Source organism: Aphelocoma coerulescens, unplaced genomic scaffold, assembly GCF_041296385.1.
Source record: "Aphelocoma coerulescens isolate FSJ_1873_10779 unplaced genomic scaffold, UR_Acoe_1.0 HiC_scaffold_365, whole genome shotgun sequence".
NCBI classification, from domain to species: Eukaryota; Metazoa; Chordata; class Aves; order Passeriformes; family Corvidae; genus Aphelocoma; species Aphelocoma coerulescens.
Genome location: NW_027183708.1, coordinates 1 through 9,590, shown reverse-complemented (window position 1 = coordinate 9,590; position 9,590 = coordinate 1). Strand labels below are relative to the sequence as shown.

The following is a 9,590-nucleotide window of genomic DNA, read 5'->3' as shown; positions in this document are numbered from 1 at the left end:
CATAAAACTATCAACTGAAGTTTACAAAACTAATTTATTGTTACAGTCATGCTATGTACATATATACAAATACCCACTTCAGTTAAAAAAAATTAATTTACTGGAACCCTCTACTACCACTACACACAAATATCAACTGAAGTTTAACAATTTAATTTATGACATAATTCTACAACTGTACGGCCCATATATGAATACAGAAATACAGATATCCCTCTCTAAAGAATCCCAGATCCAGAACTTAATAAATAGAATTCTAGAACTATACAATTCCATAAATCTGAAATGTAAGTAAATACATATCAAATACAAATACATATAAAAACACACAGATGTAAATATCTATTAAATATTTCATGTGAGATATAACGAGACATCTATAATACACACATATCAAATCCCTCTATAAATATGCAAATATCAATGTACTAATATAAAAATCATTCCAACCCCATCAATCGATCTCTAGAGGTACCCAACTGAACAAGTATGTAAATATAACTACAGATGTAAACAGATCGATATACATGCATCAATATACCCATACAAATAGATATACAGGTGTCAATATCCCCATTTTTCTAACGCTCTTAGTCATACTCCACACATTTATAACTAGAATTATATCAGGAGGGATTGCAGCCGCCGATATTCCCAGCCTCTCCCTTGGTCTCTTCCTCTTGTGCAGAGCAGCTCTCCTGGACGGGGACAGCAGATGGGACACCTGGGAAGCAAAGGGAACACTGAGTCAGGATCAGGACGTTTCCCTTGGCAGCAGCTGCACTTCCATCAGGGAAGAGAAATCTCAGAGCCTCCCCAGGAGGCTTAGAAAGCAAAACCAGGCCCAGCGGGCCGGGCTGTGGCGAGCGCAGCCCCGGCGGGACCGTCCCGCAGCCCCCGGCAGCGCGGCACAGCCGGCACCGCTCCCGGGCCCTGCCGGCGCAGCTGCCTTGCCCAAGGACAGCCCCTGTGCCGCCCGGGGCAGCCGCGCTGAGCGGCCCCAGCACGGGCAGGGCCCGCTCCTGCCCAGCCGGCCAGTGCCCGCGGCCAAAGCCCACGCCACCGTTTGTGCCTGCAGCTCCCACCCTGGTTTTTGCTTTGCCACCAGCGGTTCCTGCTGCTCCCGTCAGGTGTGGGCAGCCAAGACCGGGGGCTGAAAGTGCTGCTCAGCTGGGCCTGGCCGCCAGCCCAGCCCCCAGCATGGCCACAGGGCACGGAGCTGGCACAGCAGACAAGGCAATGGGGACAGAGGCAGCAGAGTGGGGATAGATGTGGCAGAGCAGCAGATGCCTTGACAGGTACCAAGAGACGTACCTAATTATCCATTGACATAAAACATGTGAAAGAGCGGCCTCTAGAATGAAAACCTTAGCTTGATAGGTGTCACTATAAACATCTAGAAGCAGAACTAGAGGGAGAGGGGTTCCAGCTGCCCCACCTTCACAGCTTCTCCCTCAGCCCCTTCGTCCTGCCCAGAGCCATCCTCCTGCAGAGGTTCAGCACGTGGGCGTGGAGGAAGCCAAGGGCTGCAGAGCCCCTGCACAGCTGCCATGGAGCTCTTGCCAAGCCCTGCCCAGCACCAGCCCCTGCCGGCCCTTGCCAGTGCCTTGGGCTGACTCAGGGCAGTGTGGAGAGGAGGGTGGGCAGCAGAGCCTGGCACATCCATACCTGGGCTTCTTGGGCTGGCAGAGCTTCCTGCATTTCTCCAGTCTTCTTTGGTGTGTCCTCCTCCTTTCCCTTTCTGGCTGCTATTCCCTGTCTTCTGGCCAGGCCTCTGCTCGCTGTCTTTTCCTTCTCTTTTTCTCTTCCTGGGGCTAGCAGCCTACAAGCCTTTAGCCACAAAGTTGGATTAGAGAGGCAAAGGTGGGAGGCACAAGCTCAGTCCCTTCTTGTTGGAACCAATGTGGGCTCCTTTTACCTTCCTGACACAGAAAGGCTCGTCAGGGCTTCGGCCTTGGCCAGCGACTCTGGGGAGCTCTGGTGGGTGTTTGGAGACAAAGCTGGAGGTGCCTGAAGCAGAAATTCTGGAGGTGGGGGGATGGAGGGATGAGGGGGATAAGGAGGGAGGGAGGAGAGAGTGGGAAAGGGAGGGAGGGATGAGGGAGGGATGAGGGAGGGAGGGAGGGAGGGAGGGAGGGAGGGAGGGAGGGAGGGAGGGAGGGAGGGAGGGAGGGAGGGAGGGTAGAAGGGAGGAAAGCAGGGAGGGAGGGAGGCCAGAGGCTGCAGAGCTGTGCTGTCAGGAGGAGGCACAGCAGCTCCTTGGCCCCATGACAAACTGCCTGTCTCCCTGGGACACATTGTTCCAGGATTTGTGCAGCTGCCATACCTCTGCTCTTTGGACCTCCAGCACCGTGGCCTCTTCTCCATCTCCCTGCCGGGTCTCAGGCAGGGAAGGGGATGCATCCAGATTGCTTTCTGCCTGGGGCTTGTTGTCTTCTCTTCCTGCAGGGCCACTTTGCTCTTCCCTGTGCATCTCTAGAAAGCAAAAGCATGTGCAGCAAAGTGACGACTTGGAAGACAAGAACAAAGAAACCAAAACCCACAGGCAAGCCCTACACTGCTTGGCCTCTTGATGCTGAGATTTCTGGGGCCCTGAGTCCCAGGCTGGGACAAGGCTCTGTTCCTGCTCCTACCTGTGCATAGCTCTGTGGGTGCTGGTGACTCGTTGGGGCCAGCTACCTGTTCCCCAAAGATGTCACCTGAGTTCTCCAGCGGGATGTCCACCAGAGCATTCGCCTGCACACAGGAAAGCCTTGCTCTCAGCTCAGAGGCCCGAGAGCGTGCCAAGCAGCCCTGGCCATCACGGCTGAGCCTTGCCTCTGCACAGGAGGAAGGCGCTGGCTGGGGGGCAGCTCTTGCAGGCAGCTCCCGCAGCAGCCTTGGCTGGACACAGGGGGCCGCCAGGCACAGGCACCTCTGGGCAGCCAAGTTGCCTTTGGCCAGCAAGGCTGCAGCCGGCTGCTGAAGCCAGCCTTACCTGCTTGTTCTCGGCCAGCATGGCCTCGAGCTCCAGCTGCTGCTCCTGCGGTGGGCTCAGCAGCTTTGGCCCCAGGCAGACGGCCAGGCTGCTGCAGGTCATTCTGCTGCTGGACACGTGCTGGCCGATGAGTCGCAGCAGTGCCAGCAGCTGCCTGAGGAGGAGCAGCTTTGCTGCGGGCAACTTCTTGGCCCCCCGAGGGAACAGGAAGGCAGCGTCCATCAGCAGGCCCACGTTGCCCACGGCCGTCCCCAGAGCTGGCCCCAGGCAGGGAGCAGCCAGCGGCTGCTGCGCAGCTCCGCAGGCGCTCTCGGCCAGCGCTCAGGGCTCCAGCGCTCCCGCGGGAAGGATGCAGGGCGTTGCTGCCCAGCTCCTGATTTCCCCCGAGCTCACGCAAGGGAACGCTCCCCGTGCATTGCCCCAAAATCAGACTGCCAGCCAGCAAGAGCAAGCTGTCCAAAAACACAGCCCCTTCAGGAGAGTGTCCCCTTTCAGGAGAGTGCCAGGCTTCCAGCAGTGCCTGCTGCGGAGCTGGAAGCTGCTGCCCACGTTTACTCTTTGAGCTGACAGATCTTGTCCTCCCTGCTGGCCATCTGCATCGCAGCCGTCCAGTCCTCGTAGAGGTCGGTGACGAGGAGCTTGCCGGGGATGCTTCCCAGGAAGTCCTGCCATGCCAAGGGCTGCCGGTGAGCCTTGGAGCACGGTGGCGCAGGCAGGAGCCTTTGCAGCTGCAGCTCAGGAGGACTCACCTTGAGGAGCATGGCCAGCAGCAGCACTGGCTGGCTTGCCATGTCGACGTGCAGGCCGTGGTCCAGGGCCTGCCGAAGCTCCTGTCAGGCTTTGGCGCTCTCTGCTTTCTGGAAGATGCCTTCTGTTGTGGGCCCTTCCTGGTGCAGGACAGCCAGCAGCTCCTGCAGGAGAGGCGGGAGGGCAGGGGCTTGTGTGAGGAGCTGCCCTGTTCGCAGAGCTCTGCCCCAGCCTGGGCTCGCTGCCTCCTGCTGCAAAGGGGCTGGGAGCAGGAGCCTGAGGCACGGCTGAAGAGCCCAGTGCCCCATGGCTGGGGGACATGCGTGGGGACACTGGCTGTGCAGCATCCAGAGGGAGGGACGGGCAGCCCTGTGCGGCCGCCTCACCTGGATGGGCCGGGGCAGCGTGCCGTCCTCCGCGCAGACGGCTGCCAGGGGCTGCCCGAAGAGCGCCCTGCTGCAGCCGGAGCCCTCCTGCCCTGGCGCCCGCGCAGCCCTGGCTGGGCCCCGCCGCAGAGCAAAGGGCCAGGGCAGCCACCTCCTCCTCGTCCTGCCGCTGCTGCTGCTGCTGCCGCTGCTGCCGGTCCCTGCTGCTGCAGAGGAAAAGAGAACCAAAGGCATCAGTGGAGACAGCCAGGCCAGCGCTGCCACAGCCTGCCCTGCCCTGCCCTCAGCACCGTGTGGAGCCATGCAGAACCCCAAGCAGTGAGCAGGCAACTGCAAGTGTGGCTGCACCTTGGAGGCTTCTGAGAGCTGGAGTGTCACTGGGAGAAGCTGCCCCGGGCCTGAGCCTGCCCTTCTCCAAGCTGTGGGCAGCACTGCAGGCTCTCTGTCCATGCACAACCATCTCCAGTGGTCACAGTCCAGCAGGTGCCCTTGCCCATGTCCAGGGGATGCCCTCCTCAGGGTGCCACAGCTGCATGGCCACACTTGGGGCACAAGTGAGGGCAGCTCGGCCAGAAGAAGAGATCGTCTTTGCTTTTACTTGGTCTCTAGTGAGGTGGAACATTCGGATGAGAGCTGGAGCATTCTGATGGAACACTGCATGGCTCAGCTGGGCTTGCTGGAATCTGTTAGGCACATTCGCTAACTCGATGGGCATTGCTAGGGCATCTGCTCTCCTGTTCCCTTTGGCATTAAATCCTGGCAGGTCAGTGTGTGATCTCACACACTATGCATGACATAGAATGGTTGCTTTCAGTGGGAGATCAGTTGAATCAATTTCGAAAGCAAGTTATGAAGTTTTGGGTTTGCAACCTCCTTTAGTAAGGCTCTCTCTGCCCTGGAAACTACACCTGCAACATAGGCTGAGTCAGTTATCAAATTAAATGGTTCACTGAACCACTCAAATGCCCTGACCATGGCTGCAAGTTCTGCCACTTCAGGATCCTTCAACTACCTGTACATCAGACTCCCACTTCTGAGTGCAGGGATACTTCCATGTGATGACAGACTTGCAGGAATGACCGCAGGCATCTGAAAAGATTGTCAAGGCATTTAATGGTTTTCTGCTTTGAATTTCTTTTGGAATCAGTTTGAAAAGGCAGACCTGGGGCTCAGTGGTGTGCCTGCTGGGACGACAGTGCTTCCTGTACCTTACAGATGGACTGTCTCACCTCCTCTGTTAGATGCCTGGGTGATGGGAGGTCATCTTTCCCTCACAGGAGGTTGAACAGAGGAGCGAGATCTTCTGTTGTCAGCTCTAGGAGAGGCCTCACCCAATTGATGGACCCGCAGAGCTGATGGAGTTCCTGCAAGGTCTTAGGGTTATCAATTATTTTGACTTGTTGGGGAACCACAGTCTGCTCATGGATTTTTAGTCCAAGGTATTTAAATGGAGAGGTTTTCTGGACCTTTTTGGCCTGGATTTCAAATCCATTTGCCTCTAAGGCCTCAATTACCTTCCCCAATGTCCAGTCTAAATAGGATTGGTTAGGAGCACACACCAAAACATCGTCCATATAGTGGAGCACTATTGCCTTTGCTGCTAACTTTCTGACAGGGGACAGAATGCGAGCTACATACCACTGGCAGATGGTGGGTGAGTTCTTCATGCCTTGTGGCAAAACTCACCACTGCTAGCGCTGCACGGGAGCCTTTCGGTCGATGGAAGGGACCGAGAAGGCAAACCAGGGCACATTGTCTGAGCGTAGTGGGATCTGGAAGAAACACTCTTTAATATCAATGACTGCTACCTTCCACTGCCTGGGGAGCATGGAGGGTGAAGGCATTCCGGGCTGCAGGGGTCCCATGTCCTCTATGACTGCATTTATTTTCCGCAAGTCCTGGAGGAGGCGCCACTGGTCTTTCCCCAGCTTTTTGATTCCAAATACCAGAGAATTCCAAGGGCTCTTACATGGTTCGATATTTCCTCTTTTCAATTGCTCCTCCATGAGTGTGCTGAGTGCCTTTAATCTGTCATTTTTCAAAGGCCATTGATCCATCCAGATGTGTTTGTCAGAGATCCAATTTAATTTCTGGAAGGGGCACTCCGCAGTGGCCTGTACAAAAAATGTTGGGGTTGAGATGGAATTTCGACTCGAGCCCCCCACTGGGACATGAGATCTCTGCCCCGCAATGGAAATCCAGAGTCAATTACAAAAGGACGGACTGATGCTATCTGTCCCTCTGGACCCTCAATTTGGACAAGTGCCTTGCTTCTTTGAGCAGATATAGATCCCCCCCCACCCGTCACAATACCTTCTGCCAGCTGCAGCTCCCAGTGTGACGGCCAGTTGTGGGAAGAAATGACTGTCACGTCTGCTCCCATGTCCATCATTCCTGCCAGGCTGATGTCTGAGCCTTGGCCAGACAGTTTGCAATTAAGCATGGGTTTGTCATTCCCAGCTGCCTCAGCCCAGAAGACAGAGGGGTTGTAGTCCTGTGGCGGACTACTGGGCATGAGAATAGCTTGGGCCACAACCTGGTTAGCAGCAAGAAAATAGGGAGGGTTAACACACTGGATATTGACAGTAAAGAACCCTTGTGGGCCCACTTGAACAATTTCTGGTGTAACACAAATGTCAGCTGGTGAATGTACAACATCTTTTAACACAAACAATATACAGTCTCTCAGACTCTCACAACTCACGACGATTCTCTGGGGTGTCACCGAGTCCATTTGAGTTGCAGTGGTCGTGGTAACCATTTTCCTGGTGGCAGTTTCTTCATTCATTCCCCCATGTGGCCCTGCCAATCCACACAGTCCTGTCAGTGTTTTGGCTGCATCCCATCGGCGGCAGGCGATGTCATTTTCCCTGGGGAGACAGCTCAGGAACCCTGATTAACTGAAGCCAGAGCTCTGCAGTTTTGGGCCAAGTGCCCTGGTTTGCCACACCTGTGACAGACCCAATTAGCATTTCTATTGCCCTGAGATGCTGTTGCATCAGCAGCGGCTGCAATTTCTATTAAGTTTTTCCCCGTTTTTAAATTTGGCTGATGAATTGGCACCAATGTCGTGCAAGCACGAATCATTTGACTTAAGGTCGGTGGAGGTTCGAATGGAAGACCCAAAACCACTCTATTACAAGCATCATTGGCATTAATCTTTGCAATTTGCGTTAGAATATGCTCTCTTGTTTTCGGATCTTCCACTTGTTTTTCCACTACCAGCCTCAGTTTATCCACAAAATCAATAAATGGCTCATTTTGCAGTTGCCGAATCTCAGTGTAATTCAATTGAGGTGCTAATTTAGGGGGCATCATTAAGAACGCTTGCTGTGCTGCTTGCTTTACAGCATTCAGGACCGGCTCTGGTGTATTTTGAGCCTGGTTCTGGGGCTTGGCTAATAACCCCTCACTGGTAAGGTGATCCGTAGAAACCCCCGCGTTGTTTGGATCCTGCAGTAAAATAAGGAGGACCTCTCCCAGTTGCTTTCTCCAACCTTCTTCCCATATTTGAAACTTGGATGGGGAAAGCAAGCAGGAGAAAATGCTTTTGAGGTCATGTGGCACAATCACTGTACCGGTGAGAGTTATCTTAAGAAGGTTCTTAAAATACTGATTCTCCCTCCCAAATGCTTTCTGGGCTTTGCAAAGCTCTTTCAGCCCTGCAGAATCAAAAGGTTTCCATGTGGGATTACTGCCAGTTCAATCATATGTTACAGGAACAGCAAAGGGATAGGAAGGGGCTGAGGAGACTCCTGGACCTGATTTCAACATGGTTCCGGTTTCTACCCCGTGGGAACTGGAATGGGGGGCGTGTGAGAGCCAGGAAGTCCTCCACAGGGGGCGGGGTTGGAGGACCAGGAGGCGTGGTCACAGGATGGGCGGGGATTCCCAACGCAGGGGGCAGTACCCAATGCATGGGAGGAACCCGATGACATCACATCTCGGGGAGGGGATAGGAAAGGGTTGGGGGTAAGAGGGTGAAAGGGCCTGGGGGAAGAACAAGGGGGGGAGGGGTGAACTGTGCCATGTGGTCAGCGCCATTGTTCAGACACGTGGAGTGGGGGGGGACAATGGCAAACAGCATTTAAAACAGTTTTCTGGGCTTACAACTGGGGAGGAGGGTAAGGGATACGGGGTTTGGGAAGAGGTCGAGGCAGCTTGACCAGAGCTACCCCAACAGGGTTGCTGAAAAGACTGAGAGGGGTCAGAGAGAAGGTAGCAACTCTGTGCCTCTGGGCATATCACCCCATTCAGTTTTCCCAACGAAGGGGAAGTGGGATGAGGAGCAGGAGGGGAGGAAGGAGGGATACAGGAAGAACTGCAAGGGGATTTGTGCTTTTCTTTTACTTTCTGATCCATTTTATGCAAGTCCCGAAGGACTAGAACTAGAGGAAAGAATTTTTCTCCAGAGGAGTCCCCTTTTCGCTTTAAATCAGTAATCTTATGCCCCACAGCCTTCCAGAAGGCAGGAGATTTTAAATTTGCAGGAGTCACTTGAGGAAGGTAAAAGAAAAGCCAGCGAACAAACTGTTTTAACAGACCCTTTGAAAATTTGAAACCAGTAACTGAAAGGAATTTCACAACTTGGAGAAAAACCTCTCTTTGGGGCTGAGAGAGTTTGGATCCCATCTCTCTTTGGGCACTTCTTCCGCCCACCACCTGAAAAAAAGAAAAAAGAAACAAAATATCAGGGACCAGGGATACTCGCACAAGTTTCAGACATCAGCACAAATTTGTCTGGTCCCACAGTAAAAAGCACAGGTTGGGTTCTCTGAGGCACAGCTGCTCTCCAAAGTCAGTTCAGTGCAGAGTGAGTGGGAGTTAGCAGCCTTCTCTCAGGGCACTGCTCCTAAAACAGAGCAGACTGCTCCGAGAGGCGTTAGCAGTCCAAAGTCGCTTCTTATCGCTGTCCACTGACAGCCACGATGTCGCAGGGATCCACTCGTGTGAGCCCCGTGCTTGGTGCGCCAACCTAATGAAGTTCTTGCTGCTCAGGGCACGAGCTCTGGCGTGCCCCAGGTCAGAGACAGCCCAGCTGCGTTACTTCTGCCCGCCGCGGAAGCGACTTCAGCATCAGGAAAAGAGCTGCTGGCTGAGTTAGCTAGCTGGCTTCTCGGCAGAGGAAACATGGCAGGAGCCGATGGTATCAGCTCACGTTAGCTCGGAGACAAAGGAAGAGAGAGGCTGTTCTGGTCTGGCTCCTAACAGATTTATTGTTAGAAGTTTCGCAACCCGAACGAGCTGGGAAGGGATGGAATGCGATGGGATCCTCCCTGAGGCTTGTCCGCAGTTTTATAGAGTTTGAAAACTGCGGGGAAAGGGGAAAACAACCAATGAGTTACAAGCCAGGGGGAGGAAACAATTTCACAAGAACCACTGGGGGAAACCGAGGCGGGAGTTATAACAGAGAACCAGTGAACAACCAAGTAACTGAGAATTTTCCCGAACCGGGGGAGGCAGCTTGTACCCAGGCACTG

The 9,590-nt window shown here is 54.0% G+C and overlaps 1 protein-coding gene across 2 annotated transcripts; it reads right to left on the bottom strand.

Annotated features, from left to right (window-relative positions):
- On the bottom strand, positions 1-3,626 carry LOC138101621 (T-cell activation Rho GTPase-activating protein-like). Of its 2 annotated transcripts, XM_068999387.1 has the most exons (5): positions 2,978-3,626; positions 2,634-2,736; positions 2,327-2,475; positions 1,669-1,830; positions 1-724 (listed from the first exon to the last, which is right to left on the bottom strand). In XM_068999387.1, exons 1-5 carry the CDS (start codon positions 3,197-3,199, stop codon positions 533-535), a joined length of 828 nt encoding a protein of 275 aa, XP_068855488.1. In that variant the 5' UTR covers positions 3,200-3,626; the 3' UTR covers positions 1-532. The 2 variants fall into 2 exon arrangements, with proteins under 2 accessions (XP_068855488.1, XP_068855489.1); XM_068999388.1 differs by lacking the exon at positions 1-724 and having other exon boundaries at positions 1,747-2,010.
- Positions 3,627-9,590: the final 5,964 nt, after the last annotated feature.

What these genes read in the sequence shown, in the direction of transcription:
- LOC138101621 (XM_068999387.1), bottom strand. Translation starts at nt 3,199, where the DNA reads ATGGACGCTGCCTTCCTGTTCCCTCGGGGGGCCAAGAAGTTGCCCGCA. An exon ending in TGCTGGCCGAGAACAAGCAG is followed by an intron (nt 2,737 to 2,977) that starts GTAAGGCTGGCT and finishes TCCTGTGTGCAG; the next exon opens with GCGAATGCTCTGGTGGACAT. An exon ending in TGCCAGCCCAAGAAGCCCAG is followed by an intron (nt 725 to 1,668) that starts GTATGGATGTGC and finishes TTTGCTTCCCAG; the next exon opens with GTGTCCCATCTGCTGTCCCC.